Below are 26,948 nucleotides of genomic sequence, written 5' to 3'. Positions count from 1 at the left end.
GGACATCGTGCATTTGTGTTTCGCAGTTGGCTGCGGTCACGTGACAAACGTCAAATGTAACCGTGCGGGGCGATTGACGGCTGAAAAAAATCCCAGTTCACCCCGGACATTGTAATAGCATAAAATTTAAGTGAGCAAATTATCGTGAAAATGGAAATTCGCAAACTAATTGACTTGCTGCGGGCTACCATCGACCCGAACCAACGCCAGCAAGCGGAGGCTCAGCTCGAGCAGGTTGGTCTAACATGTGCTCGTGGGTCGGCGGCTTTTTCACGCTTTTTCTCTGTAGATCCACAAAATCATTGGATTCGCTCCGTCGTTGCTTCAGGTGGTGATGATGGCAGACTGTGATATGCCTGTGAGACAAGCGGGGGCTATCTATTTGAAAAATTTGATATCCCAGAGCTGGCAGGACAGGGAGGTCGAGGGGGGCCAACAGATGCCATTCGCAATACACGAGCAGGACAGGGCGCTCATCAGAGACAGCATTGTGGATGCTGTAGTCCACGCTCCTGATCTCATAAGGACGCAGCTGTGCACTTGTGTGAATAATATGGTCAAACATGACTTTCCAGGCAGGTGGACTCAGATTGTGGATAAGGTTAGTGAAAGACATGGGTGTTTAAATTTTGCCAGCTATGATAGCAAATACAGCAGAGATGTGGTATTTATAGACTGGCACCCACTAGAAAAATTAAATACACAATCAAGACTTCAAAGAATGCTTATAGAGTTTTTGAGCAATTTGGCAGATAAGGCGTTGATTTAAGAGTGAGAAAAACCAGTGTGATTCATCTGCTAAAAATCATTACACGTGGATTATCGCAAGAATTAGACAAGAATGACTAAACATTATGCTGTGTTCAGTTTTTACTACATTATCTTCAAACCTAATGAGATTTGGACCACTTTTTCTGTTACATTCTTTGAATTTCTAACATTTCACTTTTACTGTTATCTTGACTTGGCTCATAAAAGTTTAGAAGGCGAGAGGTTATCAGTTTGCTAAAGTTGGAAAAAAGCGCCAAGTTGTCAAATCTTCAAAAAGCCAGCTTTAGTGTTATGCAAAGTGTGTAAAAAATTAATGTGATTGAGTTTTTTGCACTTGAGTTGTAAGAAATACACATTTGGTTTTTTACAACTAACGCATACGTTTAAAACTATCACGGGCCATAAATTTAAGTAGTCTTCTTGGTAAAAAGTGTGTGAAGAACATCAGTGGGATCATAAAATTTTATACTTTTTCTGTTCTTGTTGAAACCTTTGAAATGTTCCAATTTTACGTTGAAATCATAAAACAGCCACAAAAATAACTGTACTTACACAGATTGTGGACGCTTTGTTCAATTTTTTGCGCCATTATTTTTTATTCGTAAATTTTGCGCTCATTTTAAATCATATTCCCATTAGGATTAAACGTTTAAAATACACTACTACTTCAAGTAGACGGAGACAAAATTTGCACAGCAACGCGAAACCTTTTTTGCCTAATCCTCCAAAATTGCTCACTCAAGACTCTTGGCATCGCGCCAACTTGCCAGTCACTTTACAGTGTCTGTAACCCTTACATTACCGCTCTTTTCCTGATTATAGATCAGCATATACTTGTCGAATCCAGACCCCAGCGGATGGCACGGAGCACTTTTATGTCTATACCAATTAGTAAAAAATTTCGAATACAAGAAGGCTGAAGATAGAGGTCCTTTGCACGAAGCTATGAATCTTTTATTACCTCAGCTTTACCAATTAATAGTTCGCATTCTTCCCGATGCTTCAGACCAATCGGTCCTTTTACAAAAAGAAGGCCTTAAAATTTATTTCGCTTTGACTCAATATATGCTACCATTAGACTTGATAACCAAGGAGGCGTTTGCGCAATGGATGGAAGTCTGTCGACAGGTAAATAATTATTTTTGCTCTTTGTAGATGTTTTTATTACCCAAGTCAATAGCATTAATAAACAAATAATTTCGTCTTTAGGTGGTAGAGCGACCGGTGCCACCGGCTGCACTCCAACCAGATGAAGACGAGCGACCAGATTTACCTTGGTGGAAATGCAAGAAATGGGCATTGCATATCTTGTACAGAATGTTTGAACGTTACGGTTCTCCTGGTTTGGTCACCAAGGAATACAATGAATTCGCTGAGTGGTACTTGCAGACGTTTAGTGCGGGTGTTTTGGAGGTTCTCTTGAGACAGTTGGATGGATACAGGTCCGGACATTGGGTCCCTCCACGTGTACTCCAACAGACCCTCAATTACCTAAACCAAGCGGTGTCACACGCTTACACTTGGCGCATTCTCAAACCACATATGCCGGCCATTATTCAAGACGTCCTTTTCCCGTTGATGAGCTACTCGCCTGAAGACCACGAATTATGGACAGTTGATCCCCATGAATACATACGTGTGAAATTCGGTACGATCCAATTCAAACCAAAGTCGTAATTTTTTACGGTTTATTTTCAGATGTTTTTGAAGATTTCGTGTCTCCCGTCACTGCCGCTCAAACCCTCCTACATTCGTCGTGCAAAAAACGTAAAGATATGTTACAGAAAGCTATGGCGATGGTTACTCAAGTACTCACGAATCCGGCGACCGAAGCACCACAAAAAGACGGTGCTCTGCACATGGTTGGATCATTGGCGGATGTTTTGTTAAGGAAAAAAGTTTACAGAGACCAATTAGATCAACTTTTTATCAAATACGTGTTCCCTGAATTTAGCAACGAAAGGGGACACATGAGGGCGCGAGCTTGTTGGGTCTTGCACTATTTCGCGGAGTTTCCTTTCCGTCAAGAGAATGTTCTGATGGAAGCTGTGAATCTTACCGTGAGGGCTTTGCTTCATGACACTGATCTTCCTGTCAAGGTAAAAAAAGTCAACCATTTGGGTGGTCCATTATTATAATTTAGACATGCCTCACAGCAATTCATGCAGTTAATACAGTTTTTAATTTGTTTGTGGTTAAATTTCTTGGGATTGGAATTTAATTAAATGTTTGACGTCATTACTTCAATTTCAAATGGGACAATGATAATATGGTTGGCGTGTATCAATACGTCAAATTTGACATGTCATAGTGTAATTATATTTTGCCAATTTAAATCATTGTTTTGACCTTTGGAAAGGAAATTGTACACAAAAAGTGGATAAGGTCAAGAATTAATGCATAAAAAATTAGTAAATGTTTTTTTTTACAAAAATGACTTGAATCTATGACAGTTAATTTTAACAGCTGAAATAAACAGTGGGCGTGTGATGGCGTCAGAATGCATAGGCGTCCGTGTTTTGCAAAACTCATGGGAGCCGTGCCTAAATAATTGTGCCCTATTTGAAAATACATAACTTTTGTGTTATTATTTTGGCTTTTTTTTGTAGGTGGAGGCGGCGATCGCTCTGCAGTCTCTCCTGAATTACCAGGAAAAGTCGCAGAAGTACATCGAACCACAGGTGAAGCAAATTGCCCATGAATTACTGACGATAATCCGCGAGACAGAAAATGAGGATGTTACCGGCGTCATGCAGAAATTGGTCTGCGTCTACACTCAACAGTTGGCACCCATCGCCGTTGAGATTTGTCAACATCTCACCACCACCTTCAACCAAGTTTTGGACACAGATGAAGGTTCCGATGAAAAAGCCATTACCGCTATGGGTTTGTTAAACACGATAGAAACTCTGTTAACGGTGATGGAAGAACAACCAGAAATCATGATGTTGTTGGAACCGACAGTCCTTCAAGTGGTCGTACATGTGTTACAAAACGAAGTGAAGGAGTTTTATGAAGAGGTGTTGGCGTTAATTTACGATTTAACGTGCAAGCACATATCGCACGATATGTGGAAAGTTTTTGAGTTGCTTTATCAGGTTGGTATTCTTGATTGGAGTTATTGGGGTTTAAATGGAGTGTTTAGGTATTTATGAAAAATGGCCTGGACCACTTTACTGACATGATGCCGGCCTTACATAATTACATCACGATCGACACACCGGCCTTCCTCAGCAACGAACAACGTCTTCTTGCTATCTACAATATGTGTAAAGAGGTTCTTAACAATGACTGCGGCGAAGATGCAGAATCTCATGCTGCCAAGTTACTAGAGGTGATTCTTCTACAATGTCAGAATAAAGTGGACCAAGCGGCGCCGATGCTGATAGAGTTAGCGGCGTCAAGACTTCTTCGTGAAGTGAAAACAAGCGAATTACGCACAATGTGCCTACAAGTTCTGATAGCGGCTCTCTATTACAACCCCGGTTTGCTCTTCTCCGTTCTTGAGAAGATGCCCAATTTTACGGAGAATTTCATCAAGCAATGGTTGCACGACACAGACTGTTTCCTAGGGATACACGACAGAAAATTGTGCGTTTTAGGACTGTGCACTTTGATAACTATGGATAATAAACCCAACTGTTTGGTAGAAATGGTGCCTCGCGTGATACCTTCATTGATATTACTATTTGACGGCTTAAAGAGGGCTTACGCGGCGAAAGCCCAGGAACAAGCAGAAGAGGAGGAGAGCGATAGTTCAGATGGAGAAATAGAAGGAGGTATGAAGACAATTTTATATGGAAGACGACTAATTTTTGTTTTATTACAGAAGTTTTAAGTTCAGACGAAGATGAAATAGACGACCAAGGTCAAGAGTATCTAGAAAACATTTCAAGGAGAGCGATTTCAGCGGGGGCGGCAGCGGGAATGGCCATTACAGGAACAATTAATGATATTGAAGACGATTCTGACGATGATGACTCAGATTTTGAACCAAATGAAGAAACAATGTTGGAGGCTTATACTACGCCTTTGGATGAAGAGACTTGTCCTATAGACGAATATGACGTATTTAAGGAAGTTATGACTCGTAAGTAAACTCATGATTATGTTAAAAAGTTGACTGTATTTTTTCTCAGGGTTGGAGCACGTGCAACCAGACTGGTACAACGCGTTAACGCTTAATTTAACTGAGCAACAAAAGAAAAATCTGTTAGATATTTGCGTATTGGCAGATCAGAGGAGGGCAGCCAAAGAAAGTAAAAGAATTGAACAATCAGGAGGTAATGAGTGTCCAGGGATACAACATTGATATTACATGTGTTTGGTTGTAGGTTTTATGTTCACACAGCACCAGGTGCCCACGTCTTTTAAGTTTGGAACTCCTAAACCATCATGAGCATGTAGGATGTGTTTATATCAAAATTTTATTGTGACTGAGTGTAAAATTGACTACTATGACCTGTGAAGTGATTATTTGTACAGTTGGTAATCTTGATCTTTTTTAATTTTGATTAAGTGCCTTTTAATTACACGGATGTAAACACTTTAAATTTACCTAATATAGATTTAAATGGAATTTGTTTATTTCCGTTGATCGATATTTGTCAATTGCGTAAAACTCCGTGAACTGTTTGTCTTAGGTTAATTACTCTTTCATTTCCTGACTTTAGGAGAAAATGTAGTTAAATTACATTATTTCGTATAATATAAATATGCATATATGAGAGGTGTTAAGTTATTGCATTTTAATAAAGCATTGCTTCGATTTTTTGTATGTTTTTATTATGAAAATTATCTATATCCTTAATTAAATCAGTTACATTGTCACTGAGGAGAAATTACAACACACCGCACGGTGATAAATATTTTATGGAGTGAGATATGATCACAAATTCATACTTATTCCAAGTGTGAAGAAACGTTGATAAAAGCAAAACAAAACAACATAATGATAGCTTTAATAAACAAAATTAATTAAGAGCAAGAATCACTTTTAGTGTCCTCGTCAACAGGCAAAAAACAGTAAACTTATCAGTAGGGTCTTTACACATGAGAATCACTTGAGACAGCGGTCAAAATAAGTACTGCCCACATACCCTCCTCTCATCGCCTTTTGTACGTTCTGCTCAAACAATCTCCTGTTGCTGGTAAGCACCTCTGCTGCTTCCTTATTCAATGGATCCTCTGGATTTGGTTCCAGAAACAAATATTGGAGCCCATACACAATACTGTTGATGGTAAGGACAGGCTTCCAGTCCTCTCTCAAAATGTTTAAACAGACATTACCTTGCTGGTCTATATTAGGATGGTACACCTGCGTTTCGCATTTTACTTTAGGGGGTTCATGGGGGTAATTGGGACCCACTTTAAAGCTAAACACGAAACGGCCGGTCTTGTAGAACCCCTGTGCAAAAACAAATATGTTGTTTACGAAAAACCATAACTAGCACCAGAAAACATACCTCGTCTGGACAAATCACCAGTTTAAACGATAACAAATCATCAGGGTCTGGAAACTCCGTCGTACAAGTTTTGGGCAGATTGAGCTCGTTTATGTCTACAAAAATCGAATTTTGGGGGTTTAGACGTCCCAAAAGCTTTATTTACTGACCTTTTGTGATTCTTAGCTGGGCTGCTGAGGCTTTCTTTTGATTTCCTGGTCGCGGTGAGGCTTCTCCATCTTTCTTCTGTTGTTTCAGGGAAAATAATTTTATCATATTTAACTAGTTTATTTGGGTGTTACTTTCTTAAATTAACGGAATTGTCGCTCTTCTGCTATCACAATTTACAAAAACATGAGAAAATTATGATTTCTTTGACTGCTTTTTGTTTAATTTTTCACATCTGTCAATGTCAAAATTGTCAAACGAACGAGGTTAGATAGCTGCGACCTTTGGCTACGCGCGGCGCTGGTGGCGCCAGGTGTCCAAAACAAGGAAAATTAAATTTAAAAAATTTACAGAAAAGTTTAATTTACAGAAAAAAGGCAAATTTTAAGGTACGAATCCAAGTTATAATAAATGAGTGCCTTAATGGCCTTATGAACGAGGTTTTTATGCTATTTTTTCTAATTTGTTCTTGTAACAGAGATATTTTCCCTATTTCCGCACTCGTTTTCAGTGCAATAATATACCATTTTGATACGGGATGCTATAATAGCTTTGTTTCCATAGCAACTTGAGAATGTTTCAAATACAAATTAGGAAAACTTACTTAATGATTCTTAAATTTATCAAAAAAAAACAATATAAGATATCCATTCATAACTATCGATTTAGCGATTTTTATTTAGATGCTTTAATAGTTAGTCTTTGGTCTGATTTCAATCCATTTCTTTATTGTCGGCAATGCATTAACCCTTTCTCTGTCAGCTTTCAAAGTTGGGCACTTCGCCAAAGTGTCTTCCTCCACAGCCATATCAAAAAGTGGAGAAATAGTAGTAAAAAAAAAATCAGCCCACGTCAGCTATAATAACAATTAAGACACAAAATTTACCAAATTATAGCTTACACGGCCCACCGCCAGATAGCCATTGCTTTTCTGAGCCAAAGCTTCCAAGCGTGGTAGAGTATAACTCAAACTATCCTTCAAACTTTCAACAAGAGCCTTTTTCTTAGTTTCATCCTTCTCTGGAAAAATGCCAGTAATTTCTACAAACAATTATTATGAAATAAATGTTTTTATAATTAGCAAATAATATCTTACTCATTCGCAAGTCATTGATTGTATCGACAATTGCGTCAATTTCCAAATCTTCCCAATCGTTATTTCCTGCAAGTTTGACTTGTTTTGCTAAATATCGGGCAATGGCAAGACTTTGACTGACAGTTTTGCCGTTGTGTTCAAGAGTTGGGAGTTGGCCGAAAGGAGTTTCTGTAGTTAAGAAAAGTGGTTTGGATATGGCTTGGTTAGTTTTAGTAGGTATTACTGTCTTTCAACTGTGGCCAATCTTCGGTCGCTACACGAATATCTTCAAATTCGAATCCACCATAGTTTAAGAGGTATCGAGCCGTTTCGCCCAAACCTCTTAGATTGAAGTAAGTGAGTTTATAAACTGGAGCCATATTTATTACACGTTCACTTTGACAATAAAATACCAACTGATGTGATAGTGGGGAAGGCACTTGCTATGGCTATTTTTAGATATAGTTTATACTGGTTAGAGCGATGAAATATTAAACACAATTTACATTTTACATTTAATTTATTTCTGACATCTTTTTAAACAGCAGTTTGTGGTCTATCTTTAATCCACTGCTTGATTGCTGGCAACTCTTCCACTTTAACTATTACTGCCTTTAGATTTGGATACTTTGCAAGATTATCAGACTTCGTCACTGCATCAAACAAAGTCAAAATAGTAGCAAAATAAAAATCGACCCAGGTCAACTACAAAAAAAAACATTAAGAAATCTTTTGTCTTTTCAAATAGACTTTCTTACACGTCCAACTGCAAGGTAACCTTTGTTTTTTTGAGTTTGAGCTTCTAGACGTGGCAGAACGAACGCGAAAGTTTCGGTCAAACTCTGCAACAGAGTCGCTTTTTTTTCTTCGTTCTGTTCGTGTGCCCAAGCGGTGCATTCTAGAAAATTCTAATATAATTTATGTTATTTTAAAGCGGACTTACTTTGTCTCAAATCATTTATAACGTCTACTACAGAATTTCCAAGTTCTCCCAGTCATTATTTCCAGCAAGTTTTACTTGTTTTGCTAGATATCGAGCGATTGCAATGCTCTCACCGATAGTTTTGCCATTATGTTCAAGAGTTGGGAGTTGGCCAAAAGGAGTTTCTGCAAATTTAGAAGTTAACTTACTGATAATTATAACATCTTTTTATTACTTTCTTTAATCTGGGGCCAGTCTTCACGTTTGATGCGTACATCCTCGAATTCTATACCACCGTATTTGAACAGGTAGCGAGCGGTTTCACCTAAACCTTTCACTTCAAAATAAGTTAGTTTGTAAGCTGGGGCCATTGCTGTAAAAGCCAAGTTAATGAAAGAAGATAATTTTCGCGTTGTAATTTGAAACCGGTTAGAATATAACTAATGTAAAATTGTTATTGCGTTATCATTTTATAAGTATTGACTACACATTTGACTCACATTACTGGTGTTTTTATCAAGTTGTCGTTTATTGATCGAACGACAAATGCATATGTGTGACTTTGCGTTATTTTTTTAAAAAGTTTACAAACTATTTGTATCTTTTTTCGAATAGAACAATCTAGAATAAGATATATCTTGAGTACAAGCAGCTGCTGTTTGTATCTACATATAAAAGTCATGCTTTTTGCTATTTAATTGTTTGTTTTGTGGTTAATTTTGTTTCTATCCGAATTTACAAAACAAAAATTACAACGTCATCTTTGAAATGTGTTTGTTTTATTATGCAGCTGACACACGATATCTTTTTTGATGGTTAATCTAGATAAAAAAAATCGATTTACATGCACAACAAATATAACCTACGAAATTCAGTAGAAATGTTTGAAATTAATGTTTGATCTTTTTGTTTTATTAATTTGTAGGAGTAATTATTAGGGTTGTTATAATAAATAAAACGTTTAGGAACGAAAAACATTGAAATCGCAGAATTTAAATTAAGTATACACTTTTGGTCATAACATTTGGAACAGGATTTTTATGTTAAGTCAAGAAAAACTTATACTTTGATGTGATTATGATCGACGCAACAAAATTTCAAAGTTGACTGTTTATAGACAACATACCTAAACGTCGTTTTATATTTTGACGGTTGATATTGTTTAAAATTCTATGACCAAAAGTGCACAAAATTTGTGACATTATCGCATTTACAAAAATGGTGGATGCGCCGGGTATTTTTTCCCTGTTAACTTTAGATTTTGTAGATAGTTGTCTATAAACTGATTTTTAAAAATTATACAAACTGCTAAGTTTATGTTTTTAGGTTCAATAACTTTAATCTCAAAAAGTTAAACCTACCAACCTACCTTAGTTTATTTTGTTTCGATAAACTAAATAAACTTGTGATGTCAATTCTGACTTGCATAATTTAAATGAAAAAATGTTAATGCATTAGGGGAATTATTTGGACTTACTATATTCCATTAAATCCTTTTAACTGTGACGGCTTTAAGTTGTCACATCATTATCAACATCAACAATACCACATTTTATCTATTTTTACGTTAAAATTTACGCTGGTTATCGCAGATAAAAAACTCAATTTACTTTTACAATATTTATTTATAACATTTGTTTAAATATCTGTTTGTGGCCTAACTTTAATCCACTGTTTGATTGCCGGCAACTCTTCCACCTTTTCTCTCACTGCCTTTAGATTTGGATAGTTTGCGAAATTATCACTCTTTGTCACTGCGTCAAACATTGTCGAAATAGTAGCAAAATAAAAATCAACCCAGGTCAACTACAAACAACTCTGAGAAACTCTTGTATTTCAAAACTAAATTTCTTACTCGTCCAACGGCAAGATATCCCTTGTTTTTCTGAGTTTGAGCTTCCAAACGAGGAAGAACGTACGCGAAAGTTTCGTTCAAACTTTGCAACAGAGTCGCTTTTTTTTCTTCATCTTTTTCATGTGCCCAAGCAAAACATTCTAAAAAACACTGATAAATCTACATTTTTTGTAAAAAGCAAACTTACTCAGTCGAATATCGTTGATTGTATCTACTACAGCGTCAATTTCCAAGTTTTCCCAGTCGTTATTTCCATCAAGTTTGACTTGTTTCGCCAAATATCGGGCGATGGCAAGACTTTGACTCACAGTTTTGCCATTGTGTTCAAGAGTTGGAAGTTGACCGAAAGGAGTTTCTGTAATTTAGAAGTTAATTTATACTGACTATTATAGTACCGTTATTATAACTATCTTTCAACTGAGGCCAGTCTTCATGTTTGATGCGAACATCCTCAAATTCTATACCACCGTATTTAAGAAGGTAACGGGAAGTTTCAGCTAATGCTCTAACATTAAAATAAGTGAGTTTGTAAGCTGGAGCCATTGCGTTGAAAAACAAGATAAAGCAGGTGAAGATGCTTAAACACGACTGAAGATAAAAGTAAAAAGTATTTCAAGTGTGTAACGATATAATTATCTCCTTAAGTGATTACACATTTGAATGACTTCAGCACATTTTAGTGTCCTTGTGAGCTTGTCATTTATTGGTCGAACGACAAATCTATATTTGTATTTTATTAATAAGTCGCTCAAGTTTTATGCACTTATTTTTAAAGGTACGATGTAGGTACTTTGTATACAAGTGGTTGTTGTTGCTGTGTACCTATGTCAAATTCTATTTATGAAGCATTTATATGTTAGTAAGTCATGCTTACTTTGCATTTTATTGCATGTTTGCTGATCCGCTTTGTGCTATTTAAAACTGTTTGTTTAAACACGGTTTATCGTTTGAAAGTTTTTTAATAAACTTATAAACTTATAGAAGTATTTACACTAATGTTTTATCATCTTTTCTATCCGAATCTAAAAGACAAAAACACAAAGTCATTAATCTAGGTACTTATTTGTAGTATACAGGGTGTCTCAGAATTCGTGACACAGAGAAAAAAAGCGTATGAATGCAACAATTTTAAACCATTAAAAAAATTCTAACTCAAAAAAAGAATCGAATTAAGGCGAATAAACGGTAGCCAATCCCGGAGCAGAACAGGATTTGAAAATCGATAACTATGGACACAAACTACTATCGTGTTAGCGTCCGTTTGACCGGGCCCCTTTTGATCCCAGTCCGTTCCTGTTGGACCAGGGCGTTGGCCACAATTATTCGGGACTCATCGGGTCACGAGTTAGGCCAGCGAGTACCGCCACAGGACCACGGGAGTACGGGGACCCATGACCGGAGGCACTTCGTCTGTACCATCGAACGATACTTGTTTATGACTGCTCATGACTCAAGAGTGTACCAGAAAAGCATTAAAGCTTAATTTTGAAGTTTGACCTTTTGGTTTTATTGAGTCCTTAAATAATTTCTTCTAACATCAGAAGTGGGATAAAAGACCCGAGTGCCAGTGGAAATAAACCCAAGTGCCAGTTAAGTTAGTTTTGCTAGTTTCTAAGTTCCGTTAAGTGAAAACAAAAGAACAATGCCCAAAACGGGAGAAAAACCCCGACGCAAAAGAAGTCGTACCCGGAGTCCGGAGTCTGACACACCACGTCGCAAGAAGGGACATCGTAGCCGGAGTCGGAGTACGCACCGACGTCGGCGCCATGAGTCCCGGAAGGCTTCTAAACAGCGTAGCCGTCGTGAGGGAAGCTACACCCCTTCTGGCGTCCCTGACAGCGTCAGCGAGACCGTGTCCCGTCTGGGTGAAGCCATTGTAGACGGGATGAGTAAACTGACCGAGAACCTGGTGGTAAGAGAGGGAGCGCAGAGGGTAAGTGCTATCCCTAATGTGGGTACGATCGTTGCGGAATTCAACCCGATGCGAGACAGCATCGACGACTGGTTGGGTTCAGTGGACGAATACGCCACCATTTATCGCTGGGACGATAAAACAACGTCCCATTTGGCGTTAAGTAAGTTGCGAGGCCCTGCTGAGATTTGGTACCGAGCTTTGCCGTCCCGTGTCTTCTCCTGGCCGGAGTGGAAAGACATGTTGCATGTAAATTTCCGCCCGAAGCGTAATCTGCACAACTTGTTAAAAGAGATGATGGCATGTCAACCGAAATTTAATCAAAGTTTGTACGAATACGCTTTTTGCAAATTAGCACTCATTAACAAACTGAAATTGACCATTCCCCATGAAGACAAAGTAAATTTAATAGTCGGCGATATTAAAAATGAGAACGTCAAGTTTGCCATTGAAACGGCTGGAATCAAAGATCCGCATCTTTTGGCGAGCCATTTGAAAACGCTAGAAATTGCGAATGCTGCGAGTGCAGGAGCCGGAACTGCAGGAGGCGGCGCTGCAACGCGTACGGCGTCGCCAAGAAAACATTTTAAAACATCGTGGTTCCAACCAAGGTCTTCCTGGTCTCAGCCGCGATCTCAGCCGAGTACCAGTCAGTTTGGCAAATGTTTTACTTGTGGTGATAAAAATCATCTTAAGAGAGATTGCCCGAAAGCGAAAGAGGGTAACTCAAAAAAAAGTAAATGTTGTCCGGACCAACCCTTGACTAAATAACTTTTATAAGACTGTCCGCCTCAATAATTCCGAAATTAAATGTTATTTAGATTTAGGAAGTGAATGCTCTCTTGTTACAAAATCAGCCGCTGAGAAACTTGGTCTCCAACAACTTCCGGTGGAACGTACGGTATCGTTGGTTACCTTGGCTGATGGTCCACCCATCATCCCCGATTTTTTTTGTCGCGCTGTTTTAAGTATCGATGACGTAACGCGGACTATTGAACTGTATATCGTCGAACATTGCGTCATCGGAGCTGAATTATTAATTGGGCAAAATTTCTCCGAACTTTACGATGTCAGTTATGGTAAAGTCGCTGGGCGTTTAGTTTTTCAGGATAACTCGGAAGCGAGGCCAACGAGCCCACAAACCAAATTAGTCACAGAAAATATTGTAAATGTTGGGATTTCCGATCCGTTAAGTATAAAATTGTTATTAGACCTCTTAAATGCCTATCCGGAATGCATAGCTAGCTCCTTATCTGAAGTTGGGAAAACAAACTCAACCTCCATGTCGATTACGCTCACTTCATTAAAACCAATAGCTCGTCGACCTCGTATATTTTCAGACCATGAGCGTGTACAAATTCGTGCAATGATTGACGACCTGAAGAAAAATAACATTATCCAAGAATCACATTCCCCGTATGCCAGCTCAGTATTATTAGTAAACAAGAAGAACGGCGATAAACGTTTGTGTATAGATTACAGGCCCTTGAATAAGATAACAGTTCACGATAAATATCCCTTACCTCTTATAGAGGAGCAGTTAAGACGGTTGTCAGGAACCAAGTACTTTATTAGTTTAGATTTATTTTCTGGTTATCACCAAATACCGATTGCGCAGCAGTTAAAAATACCTTTTCAAAAAGTGACGTAAACCCTCGTAGTGGTCGTTGGATATTGGCACTTAACGAAATATTCAATTGTACATAGAGCTGGACAACAAATACAACATGTTGATGCTCTAAGTCGAAATATAACTGATGAGACGAAAGGTGTATTTATAGCAATCATGCCAGAGGACACTTGGTTGTTGGCTGTTCAACAACAGGACTACAAGATTCAGAATATTAAAACGATTCTAGAATCTGGTGATTTTGATGGAAACAAACATATTTTCAAAACTTATACGTTGAAAGGAGGTAAAGTTTCTAGACTCACAGCTTTTGGGTCTAGGTGGGTTGTTCCTCATTGTGTCCGCTTTCAGTTATTAAAAATGACACACGACGATTCAGGGCATTTTGCTGCTGAGAAAACGTTAGAGTTATTGTCAAGTAAATATTGGTTCAAAGGGATGCGTCGATTCGTTAAAAAGTATGTCGCCAATTGTCTCAACTGCCTCTATTTTAAAAATCCCTCCGGCAAATCTCAAGGTTCTCGACATCCGATTCCTAAAATCGCCAAGCCCTTTCACACAATCCATGCAAATCATTTAGGACCCTTTGTTAAAAGTAAATCCGGTAACACTCACCTCCTCGTTTTCATTGACGCTTTTACCAAATTCATTCTACTTTATCCCGTGAAAAATACCAAAACTAAACATGTCATCAGTTCACTGAATGATTTGATCAAAAATTTTGGAGTACCAAGGCGCATTATAACCGATAGGGGTACTTGTTTTACAAGTGAACATTTCAAAAGTTTTTGCGCAAAAATAGGAAGTCTTCATTACCTTAATGCCGTAGCTATGCCTCGTGGCAATGGTCAAGTTGAACGCTATAATCGTACAATCTTAAACTCATTAGCAACAATGGGCGCAAATGATACAGATCGCAGATGGGACAAAAATGTACCTAATATCCAGCTTGGTCTCAATGGTACCCTGAATAAAGCAATTAATGTGACGCCGAGCGAAGCTCTAATGGGTTTTCGTGTAAGTTCACAGGGCCACTTACAAGTGGAAGATGTAGTGGACGTCACAAGGGTGCGGGAGAGGATGACGCAGTTTACCGATCAGTACCAGGCTGAGCAAAAGAGGCGGTTTGATCAGAAGCGTTGTCCTGCGCATCCGTATGCTGAGGGTGATTTGGTCCTGGTTCGAGTGACGAGTACTCCGGGCACAGGAAAAAGCCATAAGTTGCTACCCCGGTGGCGAGGACCGTTCAGGGTTGCCAAGGAGTTGGGCAACGAACGCTACGAAATTTCAGATATTCCTGGGAGTAGTCGCTCGAGGTTGAGGTATAACGGTGTGGCTGGAGTCGATAATATGAGGCCATGGATCCGTTATGAGGACCAGCAGAACTGAGTTGCATGGGTGGGACCCATGGGCAGAACTGAGTTGCATGGGTGGGACCCATGGGCAGAACTGAGTGGCATGAGTGTATCTCATGGGTGGCCGGAGTTCCGTGAAGGCCGGGTGGACTCAGTTGGACTCAGTTGCAGAGAGAACTCAGTTGCACAGGTGGGATCCTGTGGTTCACAGATGTAGTCTGTGGTATGCGGGTGCATCCTGTCGATCACAGATGTGATATGGGGGTGTATCCCGTGTCAGGGGTGGTTGTGAGTCCACTCCTGGTCAGAGTAGTTACGGTTCCGGTCTCGGTGGTGTGAGGCAGCGGTGCTGACAGTTGCGAAGCTGGAGTTGGTCCCCGGGCGCCCGTTGCGAGAATTGGAATTGGCATGGTGCAAGCGACGGTGCGCGCCAGTAGGCCGCGGGAAGATGAGTATGTAATGAGTAAATGGAGTGATGGTTAAAAGTTATACTCAGTAAATGGACCAATGGTTGTAGCTGTATTTGGAACTAATGGAAAAATTGAGACCAGTAAGCCAAATAAGTTGGGAGATCTTTGAGATCTGGAGACCAGTCAGTCAATTAAGTTGGAGGTCTAAGCCAAATGTGATGGAGGTCTGAGAGCAGTCAACCAGATGGGGTCGCGGAATACGGGGCAGCTTGTACAGCGGGTTCGCGGTTGGCTGTCAGCGGGTAGCCGCGGATTGTCCGCCACAGGCGAGAGGAAGTGCTACTCTGGGATCACTGACTGTGCTAGTTGCAGGGTGGTCATTAGAATAAGGCATGCACTAGTTTAATTGCAACATTAGTTTTTAAGTATCTTTTAAGTATTTTTAGTTTCGTTTCATTTATTAGTATAGTTATGTTTTGATACTAATAAACTTGGCCAAGTTTGTTCTCCTCTTTACAGGAATTTAGTTGCTGCAACATGCATACACATCTGTAGTCGAATGGCGACGATTCCACAGCATTGCATTTTTTTTTCTTTTGTTTTGTGTATAGTCACAACTAGAGTTCTTAGACTTTCAATTGAGTTTCAGTCCACCACTGGACTTGGAGTGAGGACACTCTCAATGTCAGGAATGGCCGAATGTTAGCGTCCGTTTGACCGGGCCCCTTTTGATCCCAGTCCGTTCCTGTTGGACCAGGGCGTTGGCCACAATTATTCGGGACTCATCGGGTCACGAGTTAGGCCAGCGAGTACCGCCACAGGACCACGGGAGTACGGGGACCCATGACCGGAGGCACTTCGTCTGTACCATCGAACGATACTTGTTTATGACTGCTCATGACTCAAGAGTGTACCAGAAAAGCATTAAAGCTTAATTTTGAAGTTTGACCTTTTGGTTTTATTGAGTCCTTAAATAATTTCTTCTAACAATCGATTGGTCAAGTGAACATTACCCTCTCGTTGCCTATGAAATTGGAATGGCCTTTTACTCCACCTCTAGAATAAGCTTTCGGCATAAGCAATTTTTGTTTTGAAATTTATCATCTGTATTGCTGTCAGCACCTTGTTCTATGAGTCATGAGTTCTGAGACACCTGTATAAACAATATTTCTGTTTTAGGTACAAAAACATACCGATCTAATTCTTGTAACGTAACGTTGTATAAATTTATTTACTAAAACATTGAGAAACAAAAAATATTCAAATTATTAAACTAAAATTGTTAAAAATTTGTGACTTTATTGTGTTTATAACAGTGGTGGATGCGCCGGGTAACTTTCAATCTATCGGTGTTAGATTTTGTAAACGGTTTTTGACAAACTTATGTTATTATACATCACAAACTGATGTTTCAAATTATTTATCAACTATTACCACCCGGCTATACCTTAGATTAATTTGTGCCGATAAGCTAAACACACACCTGATATCGATTCTGACTTGCGGAATGTTTTTATAAATTGAATGTCAAGCATTTGATGCGTTGGCGTTGGCATGAATGTTTGGCCTTGCTCTTCCTTGTTAAACCTTTTAAAACAATTTAAATTTATCATGATGAACATTAGTCACATCGTTACCAACATCAACCAAACCACTTTTTTTAAGTTACCTCACAATTGTAATTATTTCAAGTCAAGGTTGTTTTACTCAGATAACGTTAAATCAAATAAATTGTTACAAGTAAACAACTGTTGCTCAATACAGTAAATAAGATATAGTTTTTTGAACTTTTATTTATGAATTGTGGCTAAATACATTCAGAATTCAGTTTTTGGTCTAGCTTCTATCCACTTCTTGATGGCCGGTAGTGCATCCACTGTGTCTCTGACGGTTTTCAAGGTGGGATAATCGGCAAGAGAGTCACCACCACTAACCCTATCAAATATTGGAGAGATGGTTGCCCAGTAAAAGTCAGCCCATGTTAGCTGGAACACAAGTTTAAAATTGAGAAAATTTGTTAGAAACGGCTTACTCGACCCAAAGCGAGATGACCTTTGTTTTTTTGCGCGACGGCCTCCAAACGTGGAAGAGCGTAAGGCAGAGTTTCTTTGCAGAACGTTTCGGTTAAGACCTTCTTCTTTGCTTCGTCTTGCTCGTAGAAAATTGGAACCAGTTCTGATCAAAAATATCATTAGTATTTATCTGCCAATAAAACAAAACTGATCTTACTTAGTCTCAAATCGTTCACAGTGTCGACTACAGAATCAATTTCGAAGTTTTCCCAATCATCATTTCCTGCAAGCTTCACCAGTTTGCCTAAATACCGGGCCATTGAAATACTTTGCCCAATTTTTTTCCCGTTGTGTTCCAGAAGAGGCAAAATTCCGAAAGGAGTAGCTGGAATTATTTTTTTCAATCGTTCTTTTTTTAATAAGTGTTAGATTAAACTTACAGTCTTTTATTTTAGGCCAGTCATCTCTTTCGACACGCACATCTTCGAATTCAATTCCACCGTATTTAAGAAGGTAACGAGATGTTTCAGCCAAACCGCGACCGTTGAAATAAGTTATCTTGTAAGCTGGTGCCATGGTATGTGTGTTCTTCGCGAAGGTTGGGAAACTACTGAGTTACAGAGTTATTGATGTCGGTACTAGCGGTTTTATAGAAACTGATGGTGGATACACGTTGTAAGAATTTTATTTACAACAGAACGCGGCTTTTGGACAACTTGATTTCGCTTTTATGCATCGGTAGATCGATATTTATTATTCACGTTATGTTAGAACAACTTTTAAAGGTAACAATGACTTGGGTCAAAGCTGTAAAAATTAACTTTTCTGCTGTTAGGTTTACAGCAACAGAGAAACAAAATCTGACCTTGTACGCCTACAATCTATTTTTATTTCATTGAGAAATCGAACACCCAATTAATTAGTACCTACCTGTTATTATTTTTGTTAATTGGCGGTTTCGGAAATGTTTGTGGTTTAGACAAAAAAAAAAATTAAGTGAAAAACCAATATGACGGTGCAATTTTTAATATTCGGTGTTGTTCTTATTATAATTTCATAATCACTTTATTTTAACTTTTTAAAATATTTAGTTTATGTTTATCTTCAGATGACAATGCAAAAATTAAAACTCATTAAAAGTGATACATAGCACCATGTTCTTATCTAATTGTTTGTGGTGTATAACCAGAGAAACGTGTAATTATTTCGGTCATTGATTTTCAACAAGTCATGTATATAATTTAGTATCTTTCTAACTTGCTTAATAGATAATATATTTTGTAATTCTAAAAAGTATATCATGTCAACTGATAACAACTGATTGTTATAATTTAGCAAAAAGTGTAAAAAAAAATCTTGAACGTATCTTTTATAGGTGCATACATACATACTTGGTTTATTGATGTTTTATTTTAATACTAGATTTATTTACCAAGGTTGTATTCATGAATTAGTGCTGATGAAGTAAAAAAAGATTCAAGGCTCATAAATATGTAGTTAAATTAATAAAAACCGTCTATTGGTAGAGGTTGTTGTTATAGCTAATATTCTACTAAGAAGTAGACTTTTTTATTTATTGTTTTTATTTAAGTATTTATTGTTGTAATTTTTTAATTGTTTTAATTGGAAAAAAATGTAAAATCTTCTATTATTCATATAAAAAATTCTATTCTCTATCTGCCAGTCACGTTGTTTTTAACTCGCACTCGGAAACGTAGGTTCTTAGACATCTATTGTATCATATCATATTAACTACTGCATTTTTTAAAGTACATTTATTACTTCAATAAAACATTAATCTTAGAAAGCTGATTGTGGTCGAACTTCAATCCATTTCTTAATAGCTGGCAATTCTTCTACTTTTTTAATTAAAGCTTTAAGGTTTGGATAACTCTGGAAAATGTCTTCTCCCAGAATGTTTTCAAAACTTCCTGCTCCTGCCGCCAATACGAAATCCGCCCAAGTCAACTGTAAAACAACGTTATAATAAAAGTTTAAATACAATAAGAAAACACTAACTTTTCCAGCGGCCAAATAACCATTATTTTTCTTAGTTAGAGCTTCAAAACGTGTAAGATAAAATGGCATTGTTTCATTTACGAGTTTTTCTTTCAAACCCTTCTTTTTTGTTTCGTCTTTTTCTAGGAAAAAGGGTCTAATATCTGAAATATTAACGTTAATAAATTTTATTTTAAATTCTGATGCTTACTTGAGCGTAAATCGGTCAAAGTATCAACTGCAGCGTCGATTTCCAAGTTTTCCCATTCGTCTTTTCCGTCGAGTTTTACAATGTGGCCTAGATACCGACAAATGGCTATGCTTTGGTTGATTTTTTTACCATTGTGCTCGAGGTATGGTAGCTGACCGAAAGGAGTACCTTAAAAGCACAATTATTTATGAAGTTAAATTTTTTAGATACTGACTTTCTTTCAATTTTGGCCAATCTTCATGTTTGATTCTGATATCTTCAAAATCGATGTTGCCGTATTTGAAGAGATATCGAACTGCTTCGGCGGCGCCTTTGACATCAAAGTAGTGCAATTTGTATGCTGGTGCCATTGTGAAGTTGTTGACTATATTTTGCCACTTACTAGACTGATAACTTACTGTAGACTGCCGACTTTTTATACTGTACGCACTATCTAAGATAAAATCGAGCTGGTTCTAAAGTATTTATGGAATAATGACTAATAACAATTATAATCATGGATGTGGATACGCTAGGTCATGGTGAAGGTTGTAGAACACCCAACGGTTTACACCGTTGGGTGTTCTAGAACCTTCAACTTTAGCTCATGCAACAAATGCAATCTAACAATTATTCTCATTTAAATTACGGAATATTAAAAGACTGTTAGCAATGTTGGTTTGAAACTTTATTTTTTGAATGTTTAGAAAATTAAATATTTTTGTGTGTATCTATTGTGAGTGCACTGAGTAGACCCTGTAGTAGAAATCGTCTCTAAATAAGCGTTATTTACAAGATGATGTGTTCAGCATTTATACTTACCTATAAGACCGCAGGGAATTTTAGTAACTAGAAAATTGAATTTATTGTAGATATTGTCATCTGTTTTGATAAATTTGTCTTTTACGTAGTTTTTGTTTACCGGGCAATAGTTATTTGTTTCACTAGGCTAGAAATAACTATTATTTGAGGCTTTGAGCTTGTCTATTTCTTTTATTTGCTCATATTGGCGCTACTTATTTTTTATGAGAAAAAAAACTAAAAAAATACATACAATATATGTTTATCTTATACCTTTAACATATTATTTTTAAAAGAACGGGTTTATTCTTTTCTCAAGTAATAAAGTCGAGGTATAGGCAACCAGATATACAATTTATCTCAAAAAACTGATCCAGAAAAATAATAATTTATAAACAAACAATAAATTTGCTAGTAATACAAACTTCATCGTAAAGAAGATTTGATTATTATAAATATTATGACTTATCTTAACAATCCAATGATTGGCAATAATAGATGAACAAATTTATTTGCTTAAAACAAGTGATTCAGCGCGACTTGTAATAGCGTTTGTTTGATAATAATGATAAATTGACAAGTTGTGTAAAAATGGTATTATTTTAACAATTACTATTTTAGCTATCTTACAAATCTTTTCGACAAAAAATGATGTTTTGGTGTTTTTGGCCGTCGAAAATGTTTTGTATTTTTAAAACCGAATGTAACTCAAATTACACTTTTTCTAATTAAATGTAATTATTAGTTATAATAATTATAATTACGATATTTTTCAGAAAAAATTAACTATTCTTGTAATAAAATTAAAAACTTCAATTTTTTATAATTATGTATGTACATTTATTGCTTTAATAAAACATTAAATTTAAAATTCAGTTTTTGGTCGAACTTCAGTCCATTTCTTAATAGCTGGAAAATCTTCCACTTTCTTGACCAAAGCTTTAAGATTAGGGTAATTTTGGAAAAGGTCTTCTCCCATATATTTCACGTAATTCGCTGCTTTCGACGCAAACACAAAATCCACCCAAGTCAACTGTAAAACAACATTACAAAAATGAAAAAAATCAAGAAAACACTAACCTTTCCAGCGGCCAAGTAGCCATTATTTTTCTTAGTCAGAGCTTCAAAACGTGTCATATAGAATGGAATCGTTTCGTTTATCAGTTTCTCTTTTAAAATCTTCCTTTTTGTTTCGTCTTTTTCTTGGAAAAGACCTCTACCATCTAAAATATCAATGTTGAGTATGTTTTAGACGTAAAACGATGGTCAATTACTTGCGCTCATGTCAGTCAATGTGTCGACAACGGCGTCAATTTCCAAATTTTCCCATTCGTCTTTTCCGGTGAGTTTTAAAATGTGGCCCAGATACCGACAAATAGCTATACTTTGGTTGACTCTTTTACCGTTGTGCTCGATGTACGGTAGCTGTCCGAAAGGAGTACCTTAGATGAACAATAATAATTATTTGACAAATAAACATTTTTGTAGGTATACTAACTTTCTTTTAATTTTGGAAAATCTTCATGTTTGACTCGGACATCTTCAAAATCGATGTTACCATATTTGAAGAGGTATCGAATAGGTTCGGCGGCGCCTTTGGAATCGAAGTAGTGCAATTTGTATGCTGGTGCCATTGTAAAATTGTTGGCGTTGTGTTTTGTCACTCACTAGTTTTTATAGCTAAGTGCTGACTGATGTTTATACTGTATCTACTATCTAAATAAAAAGATAACAACAAAAATGAGGTGATTTAACATATTTCTGTTTAAATGTTTACTGTAATAAATGAACGATGTGGATGTGCTAGGCCTTGACCATGGCCAAGGTTTTACAAGGTTTAATAATTACGTCATAAGTATGGTAAGAATATTGCACAACAAATAATCCTAACAACATTCAAACTAATCAGACAACTGTAAAAAATAGAAAAAATTTCTGCAACTATGAATGAAGACAAATAGGTTAAACAAATTTAAAAATTCTAAAAAATACTAAATTATTACATTTTATTAATATGATTTATTATTATCTTATCAAATCCCTTTGTTTCAACACAATTTAATCTGATGATTTGCAATTAAAGAACAAATTTACATGTAGTGATTCAGCGTGGATTATTGTGGAAGTGTTTGTTTAATAGGTGTGAAAAATGTTAGGTACTTGTAAAGTAGTTAAGCATTATTATTGGTGACATTTTTCGCCGAAGAATAATTATTGGTATAAGTAGGGGAGAGCGGGGTAATGCCAAGCAGATGAGGGGGTAATTCCATGCATAATGTAATGCCAAGCAGATGAGGGGGTAATTCCATGCATACCTTTTTCACAATTCTCGCTTATAAATTTGAAATTGGGCATATACTATCATGTAAAAACACATGTGGCAATTATGCTTCAGACATAACCCGATGGATTAAACTAGCCGTTTCGATATGGTGGTCGAAGAATGCGTTTTGCTAACGTGCATTCTAAGATTTAAGAGTCAGATTATCAAGAAGCTATGTTAGAAAATTGATTCAGCATATATTTCAAATGTAAGTAGTTATTCTATAGTGTCTTACGATTGTGCTTTTATCTTATTTGATCTACTTGTATCGACTGTGTCCAAATTGTGTTCAAAGAAGGAATAGAAGCTCCAAATAGAATAATATCACGCACAAATGTGGAAGGTCTAAAGACACCAACAGTAGAAGCATTGCTAGAACCAATAGCCTAGCTGTTTGTCTGCACGGTCTGTTAGTGCTCCTATTCTCAGAAAAGAACCTAACAATAACATCACAAAACGATCGACATCGAAAAAACAAAGTCGAAAATTTTAACTACGCCAATTAAAAAAAAAGTATTTTGTACAATTTTTGTACCTATTTAATTTTATAATTACTTTATTAATAAAGACTTAGTTTTTAAATTGAGAGGTGTTATGCAACAAATATACAACTCTCAACACTTTTAACTCAACTTTTAAACTGTTAAGCATCATATGGACCTAAAATTTTTAAAGCTAATAGTCCAACTGAGGTGCTACATTAGTGTTACTGCAATTTTGTACTACAGAATCGGTAAAATTAAGGCTTGAATAGCCATGATCTCTGTTTCTAGACAACAGTGGCTGGATCTTTATTGCTTTTACATTATTACGTAGTCCAATGTTACAATTATTGTTAGTCAGAAACGTCGATGTTCTATTTTTGATAATATAGGTTTTTCTAAAGATTTTTGTTTAAGTGCTTGGTATTACCCCGCTCTCCTCTACTAAGTGTTTTAAAATTAGTTATTATAATCTGGTGTAAAAAGAATTCTACTTGTTTTAGACTAATTTTAAACATCTTCAGCATCACTAATTGTGAGATAAACAGAAGAGAAAAATTAACAATTTGCCATAAATTAGTGAAAGTCTCGGTGAAAGCGATAAAATTGTAGATTAAATTCTGTTTACTTAAATTATCAAAATTACAATTTATTTCCAAACACCAAATTTTGTCAAAATTTGCTGACGTGCGTTTCGATAGCAATGCTACCATCAGCATGTTTTGACAAAATTTGGTGTTTGGGAATAAATAAATTGATATTTTTTGTCAACACCAAGAATTGATCCAATAAATTTTCTCTGTTAACTTGTTAATTGAAAGATATTCTGCAAAATAAGACCCGATTTAAATTTTATTACTGATTATTTATTACAAAACTGACACAAAACTACAAGTCTAAACTGAAAGCGTTATATAGTAGTTTGTGGTCGTTTTTCCACCCACTTCTTAATATTTGGAATCGCCAAAACTTTTGTCTTCAAAGCGTCCAAGTTTGGATAACTCTTCAAAACATCACTTCCAACAATAGCATCCATAGCTTCCGACAGACTAACAAAGAACAAATCAACCCAAGTCAACTAAAACAAAGCGTTAAAAGTCCTAAACAAGAAAACATGAAAATATACCCGTCCAACAGCCAAATATCCATTATTTTTTTCAGCCAAAGCGTCAAATCGTTTCATGTAATAAGGGATCACTTCGTTTACAACATTCTCTCTTAATTCCTTCAGTTTTTCAGGGTCTTTCTCATTACGGAGCGCACTCAGTTCTTAAATGATGCATTTTAACTAAAAAAAATTGTATAAACTAACTTTTTTACTAGTACAACTGTCCTTGATGGCATCGACGGTGGAGTCTATTTCCAAATCTTCCCAATTATTTTTTCCTGCTAGATTTACTTGTTTTGCAACGTAGCGAGCGATTGCGATGCTCTCTCCGACTTGTTTTCCATTGTGTTCAAGAACCGGAAGGTGCCCCCAAGGGGTTTCTAAAACAATATTAGTTCCGTTCTTGTATTTTTATTTTACTCACTTTCTTTAAGTTGTGGCCATTCCTCGAACGTTACGCGAACGTCTTCGAATTCTATTCCTCCATAGCTTAGGAGGAAGCGGATAGGTTCAGCCCAGCCTCTGGTCGGAAAATACGTTAATTTATATGTTGGGGCCATCGTTAGAAAGTGACTTCACCTTGATTGTTGGATCGCTACTAAATTGCTGATTGTCAAGGATGTATATTATATGGGAGTTTGGAAGTGGAATTGAGATGATGATAGAGATTAGATACAAAAAAAAATCTGTTTCAACAAATGAGGTCCCATTTTTGTAACTAGTGTGATTGATGTATGTTGTACAATTAAAAAGTGACAATAAGTTTATATTGTTATTGTTATAAATGTGCTATGGATTAAATTGCATGATTATGAAGTTATGGATATAAATAAAATGAGACATTAAGTACCATTAAGTATAGGCAATGATAAATACAGTGTAGTGTATTGTTAGTTGCCTATCTACAAACAATATATCTCACTCTTAATTGACGGTTCTCACTTGCTATATATACATTTGGACAAGCTAAGCAAGTGTACTCGCTTCGGCGGTACATATACTAAAATTGGAACGATACAGAGAAGATTAGCATGGCCCCTGCGCAAGGATGACACGCAAAATCGTGAAGCGTTCCACATTTTTTGAATCTAACCACTTTCATTTTCTTTATTGTTTTATAATACAAAAACGTTCATTGCTCATATATATGTAATTCAATTTTTTCAAAGGAAAAAATAAATCGCCTAAGCGGCAAATACCGCAATCTCAATTTTTACAATGCCATACGGAAGCGCAAAAAAACTGTTTTTTTGGCTGTGTAAGTAATTTTTTTCAATTATTAATTGGTATCAAATCTTGCTTAAAGTCAGATATATTCATTAATAAATACAAAAAATAATTTCCACCGGAAAGTTTCCAGCGAAAAATTTATCTGAGAAAAAAGTAAGCAAATATTTTCACAACTCAGTTTGCGGATGTTGCCGCTTAGACGATGAAATACAGGTGTCCTGAAAGTCTCGTACGTACCACTGTGATAGTGTATCATCAAAATGCCATAGATCACCTAAAAAATGTTAAAAAAACATGTTTTCAATTTTGTGCAAAAAAATCGAAAGAATGTAGCACTCTGAGTCCACCTGACTAACGCCAACAATACAACGTTACTATGGCTTTAAATACTGTAAATTTAAATAATTATTGTGGGAAGAGTTCAGCAATGTTGCTATTTTCCTAATTTTATTTTAATGTTTTTGGTTTTCTGGGGGCCATCTAATTAATTAATTATTATTCTTCTAGGTAGTGTGCCACTTTCCGGAAATTATGTATACGACTCATTAAAATGATTCAAAGACTAGTTATAGCAAAACAACAAAATTTTCTTATCATTTTTTCGAAAAATTGGAATTATAGAGAATTACTGAATTCTCTCTTCGAAAAGAAAATTTACCGGTTCTGTTGGAATTAATTAAAGAACGTTCAGTTTAAATAATCGGCAAATTTGAATTATCGAGACTGATCCTGTTTTTGCTTTTACTTGCTGGTAGATAACTTACATACCATAACAACCTGTACATTTAATACTATACATTATAACTGATCAGTCTGTACAGTAATTTCAAAAAAGATAAACTAATTCATTTTCAAACATTTTTTAGTAAAACAAGAAACGATTTCGCCTTCTCAAAACTTTTATGTTCAACAAACAAACCATTTATAGTTATCAAGTACAGTTTAGTAATAAATCATCACTTTTGTTTTAAGGCGGACATAACTTTCTTTACCGATTCTTTTTCAAAATCGGATGCGAAAATAATTTTAATAACACTAGACATGTCAATATTGCCGATAAACCATTTTTTCTTCATTATCATATCCAACGTTTTTCTTAACGAAATTAAATCATTATCTAACTTCAAAGATTTGATACTTCTCTGCAATATTTCTATCGACCTATTCCAATTTTTTTCTAAATCAAACTTCTTCACGTTTGGGTCAGTAAAATATTGTACCAAAGCTAAACTGACTTGTTGTTCTGAAATCTCATTATATGC

At 36.4% G+C, this 26,948-nt stretch overlaps 8 protein-coding genes, 1 non-coding gene and 2 pseudogenes across 11 annotated transcripts; 3 read left to right on the top strand and 8 right to left on the bottom strand.

The window, feature by feature from the left end:
• Nucleotides 1–36: 36 nt before the first annotated feature.
• Nucleotides 37–5,544, top strand: msk (importin-7 msk). Its single transcript, XM_088030474.1, has 10 exons — nucleotides 37–234; nucleotides 290–601; nucleotides 1,594–1,899; nucleotides 1,981–2,419; nucleotides 2,470–2,870; nucleotides 3,381–3,869; nucleotides 3,917–4,550; nucleotides 4,601–4,861; nucleotides 4,911–5,054; nucleotides 5,106–5,544. The coding sequence occupies exons 1-10, from the start codon at nucleotides 151–153 to the stop codon at nucleotides 5,168–5,170; spliced, it is 3,135 nt and encodes a 1,044-aa protein (XP_087886600.1). The 5' UTR covers nucleotides 37–150; the 3' UTR covers nucleotides 5,171–5,544.
• UbcE2M (NEDD8-conjugating enzyme UbcE2M) lies at nucleotides 5,535–6,693 on the bottom strand. Its single transcript, XM_088030542.1, has 3 exons — nucleotides 6,386–6,693; nucleotides 6,237–6,331; nucleotides 5,535–6,178 (listed from the first exon to the last, which is right to left on the bottom strand). Exons 1-3 carry the CDS (start codon nucleotides 6,489–6,491, stop codon nucleotides 5,831–5,833), a joined length of 549 nt encoding a protein of 182 aa, XP_087886668.1. The 5' UTR covers nucleotides 6,492–6,693; the 3' UTR covers nucleotides 5,535–5,830.
• Nucleotides 6,694–7,029: 336 nt separating this feature from the next.
• LOC148178764 (glutathione S-transferase-like) lies at nucleotides 7,030–7,870 on the bottom strand. Of its 2 annotated transcripts, none has more exons than XM_088030539.1 (4): nucleotides 7,703–7,870; nucleotides 7,480–7,647; nucleotides 7,285–7,424; nucleotides 7,030–7,239 (listed from the first exon to the last, which is right to left on the bottom strand). In XM_088030539.1, exons 1-4 carry the CDS (start codon nucleotides 7,836–7,838, stop codon nucleotides 7,072–7,074), a joined length of 612 nt encoding a protein of 203 aa, XP_087886665.1. In that variant the 5' UTR covers nucleotides 7,839–7,870; the 3' UTR covers nucleotides 7,030–7,071. The 2 variants fall into 2 exon arrangements, with proteins under 2 accessions (XP_087886665.1, XP_087886666.1); XM_088030540.1 differs by having other exon boundaries at nucleotides 7,294–7,424.
• Nucleotides 7,871–7,959: 89 nt separating this feature from the next.
• LOC148178763 (glutathione S-transferase-like) lies at nucleotides 7,960–8,853 on the bottom strand (annotated as a pseudogene). The gene is made up of 5 exons (XR_015769631.1): nucleotides 8,807–8,853; nucleotides 8,616–8,753; nucleotides 8,402–8,565; nucleotides 8,217–8,356; nucleotides 7,960–8,163 (listed from the first exon to the last, which is right to left on the bottom strand). The product of XR_015769631.1 is annotated as a glutathione S-transferase-like (transcript).
• A 1,132-nt stretch (nucleotides 8,854–9,985) lies between these two features.
• On the bottom strand, nucleotides 9,986–10,866 carry LOC148178762 (glutathione S-transferase-like). Its single transcript, XM_088030538.1, has 4 exons — nucleotides 10,643–10,866; nucleotides 10,423–10,590; nucleotides 10,236–10,375; nucleotides 9,986–10,186 (listed from the first exon to the last, which is right to left on the bottom strand). The coding sequence occupies exons 1-4, from the start codon at nucleotides 10,776–10,778 to the stop codon at nucleotides 10,019–10,021; spliced, it is 612 nt and encodes a 203-aa protein (XP_087886664.1). The 5' UTR covers nucleotides 10,779–10,866; the 3' UTR covers nucleotides 9,986–10,018.
• Nucleotides 10,867–11,830: 964 nt separating this feature from the next.
• On the top strand, nucleotides 11,831–13,798 carry LOC148178761 (uncharacterized; annotated as a pseudogene).
• Nucleotides 13,799–17,317: 3,519 nt separating this feature from the next.
• LOC148178760 (glutathione S-transferase-like) lies at nucleotides 17,318–18,216 on the bottom strand. The gene is made up of 4 exons (XM_088030533.1): nucleotides 17,995–18,216; nucleotides 17,772–17,939; nucleotides 17,575–17,717; nucleotides 17,318–17,527 (listed from the first exon to the last, which is right to left on the bottom strand). The coding sequence occupies exons 1-4, from the start codon at nucleotides 18,128–18,130 to the stop codon at nucleotides 17,360–17,362; spliced, it is 615 nt and encodes a 204-aa protein (XP_087886659.1). The 5' UTR covers nucleotides 18,131–18,216; the 3' UTR covers nucleotides 17,318–17,359.
• A 967-nt stretch (nucleotides 18,217–19,183) lies between these two features.
• On the bottom strand, nucleotides 19,184–20,177 carry LOC148178759 (glutathione S-transferase-like). Its single transcript, XM_088030535.1, has 4 exons — nucleotides 19,978–20,177; nucleotides 19,764–19,931; nucleotides 19,574–19,716; nucleotides 19,184–19,522 (listed from the first exon to the last, which is right to left on the bottom strand). The coding sequence occupies exons 1-4, from the start codon at nucleotides 20,111–20,113 to the stop codon at nucleotides 19,355–19,357; spliced, it is 615 nt and encodes a 204-aa protein (XP_087886661.1). The 5' UTR covers nucleotides 20,114–20,177; the 3' UTR covers nucleotides 19,184–19,354.
• A 1,164-nt stretch (nucleotides 20,178–21,341) lies between these two features.
• On the bottom strand, nucleotides 21,342–22,333 carry LOC148178758 (glutathione S-transferase-like). Its single transcript, XM_088030537.1, has 4 exons — nucleotides 22,042–22,333; nucleotides 21,818–21,985; nucleotides 21,624–21,766; nucleotides 21,342–21,576 (listed from the first exon to the last, which is right to left on the bottom strand). The coding sequence occupies exons 1-4, from the start codon at nucleotides 22,175–22,177 to the stop codon at nucleotides 21,409–21,411; spliced, it is 615 nt and encodes a 204-aa protein (XP_087886663.1). The 5' UTR covers nucleotides 22,178–22,333; the 3' UTR covers nucleotides 21,342–21,408.
• Nucleotides 22,334–24,192: 1,859 nt separating this feature from the next.
• On the bottom strand, nucleotides 24,193–25,081 carry LOC148178757 (glutathione S-transferase-like). Its single transcript, XM_088030536.1, has 4 exons — nucleotides 24,881–25,081; nucleotides 24,669–24,836; nucleotides 24,475–24,617; nucleotides 24,193–24,426 (listed from the first exon to the last, which is right to left on the bottom strand). Exons 1-4 carry the CDS (start codon nucleotides 25,014–25,016, stop codon nucleotides 24,259–24,261), a joined length of 615 nt encoding a protein of 204 aa, XP_087886662.1. The 5' UTR covers nucleotides 25,017–25,081; the 3' UTR covers nucleotides 24,193–24,258.
• A 351-nt stretch (nucleotides 25,082–25,432) lies between these two features.
• On the top strand, nucleotides 25,433–25,539 carry LOC148178756 (U6 spliceosomal RNA). The gene has a single exon (XR_015769726.1). It is a non-coding gene; the product is annotated as a U6 spliceosomal RNA (small nuclear RNA).
• Nucleotides 25,540–26,948: the final 1,409 nt, after the last annotated feature.

This window comes from Gnatocerus cornutus, chromosome 2 (genome assembly GCF_029298725.1).
Source record: "Gnatocerus cornutus isolate USDA-ARS CGAHR chromosome 2, icGnaCorn1.1, whole genome shotgun sequence".
Lineage (NCBI taxonomy): Eukaryota > Metazoa > Arthropoda > Insecta > Coleoptera > Tenebrionidae > Gnatocerus > Gnatocerus cornutus.
This window is presented reverse-complemented; position numbering and strand designations above follow the sequence as displayed.

Coding starts and splice junctions, on each gene's coding strand:
- msk (XM_088030474.1), top strand. CDS start 151: ATGGAAATTCGCAAACTAATTGACTTGCTGCGGGCTACCATCGACCCG. Junction 2,871..3,380: donor ACACTGATCTTCCTGTCAAG/GTAAAAAAAGTC, acceptor TTTTTTTTGTAG/GTGGAGGCGGCGATCGCTCT. Junction 4,551..4,600: donor AGATGGAGAAATAGAAGGAG/GTATGAAGACAA, acceptor GTTTTATTACAG/AAGTTTTAAGTTCAGACGAA.
- UbcE2M (XM_088030542.1), bottom strand. CDS start 6,491: ATGATAAAATTATTTTCCCTGAAACAACAGAAGAAAGATGGAGAAGCC. Junction 6,332..6,385: donor CCAGCTAAGAATCACAAAAG/GTCAGTAAATAA, acceptor CGATTTTTGTAG/ACATAAACGAGCTCAATCTG. Junction 6,179..6,236: donor TGGTGATTTGTCCAGACGAG/GTATGTTTTCTG, acceptor GTTTTTGCACAG/GGGTTCTACAAGACCGGCCG.
- LOC148178764 (XM_088030539.1), bottom strand. CDS start 7,838: ATGGCTCCAGTTTATAAACTCACTTACTTCAATCTAAGAGGTTTGGGC. Junction 7,648..7,702: donor TTGGCCACAGTTGAAAGACA/GTAATACCTACT, acceptor TCTTAACTACAG/AAACTCCTTTCGGCCAACTC. Junction 7,240..7,284: donor GCTATCTGGCGGTGGGCCGT/GTAAGCTATAAT, acceptor TTGTTATTATAG/CTGACGTGGGCTGATTTTTT.
- LOC148178762 (XM_088030538.1), bottom strand. CDS start 10,778: ATGGCTCCAGCTTACAAACTCACTTATTTTAATGTTAGAGCATTAGCT. Junction 10,376..10,422: donor AATCAACGATATTCGACTGA/GTAAGTTTGCTT, acceptor AGTGTTTTTTAG/AATGTTTTGCTTGGGCACAT. Junction 10,187..10,235: donor GATATCTTGCCGTTGGACGA/GTAAGAAATTTA, acceptor AGTTGTTTGTAG/TTGACCTGGGTTGATTTTTA.
- LOC148178760 (XM_088030533.1), bottom strand. CDS start 18,130: ATGGCACCAGCTTACAAGATAACTTATTTCAACGGTCGCGGTTTGGCT. Junction 17,718..17,771: donor TGTGAACGATTTGAGACTAA/GTAAGATCAGTT, acceptor ATTTTTGATCAG/AACTGGTTCCAATTTTCTAC. Junction 17,528..17,574: donor GTCATCTCGCTTTGGGTCGA/GTAAGCCGTTTC, acceptor CTTGTGTTCCAG/CTAACATGGGCTGACTTTTA.
- LOC148178759 (XM_088030535.1), bottom strand. CDS start 20,113: ATGGCACCAGCATACAAATTGCACTACTTTGATGTCAAAGGCGCCGCC. Junction 19,932..19,977: donor TTGGCCAAAATTGAAAGAAA/GTCAGTATCTAA, acceptor TGTGCTTTTAAG/GTACTCCTTTCGGTCAGCTA. Junction 19,523..19,573: donor GTTATTTGGCCGCTGGAAAA/GTTAGTGTTTTC, acceptor GTTGTTTTACAG/TTGACTTGGGCGGATTTCGT.
- LOC148178758 (XM_088030537.1), bottom strand. CDS start 22,177: ATGGCACCAGCATACAAATTGCACTACTTCGATTCCAAAGGCGCCGCC. Junction 21,767..21,817: donor ATTGACTGACATGAGCGCAA/GTAATTGACCAT, acceptor TTGATATTTTAG/ATGGTAGAGGTCTTTTCCAA. Junction 21,577..21,623: donor GCTACTTGGCCGCTGGAAAG/GTTAGTGTTTTC, acceptor GTTGTTTTACAG/TTGACTTGGGTGGATTTTGT.
- LOC148178757 (XM_088030536.1), bottom strand. CDS start 25,016: ATGGCCCCAACATATAAATTAACGTATTTTCCGACCAGAGGCTGGGCT. Junction 24,837..24,880: donor ATGGCCACAACTTAAAGAAA/GTGAGTAAAATA, acceptor ATATTGTTTTAG/AAACCCCTTGGGGGCACCTT. Junction 24,427..24,474: donor GATATTTGGCTGTTGGACGG/GTATATTTTCAT, acceptor GCTTTGTTTTAG/TTGACTTGGGTTGATTTGTT.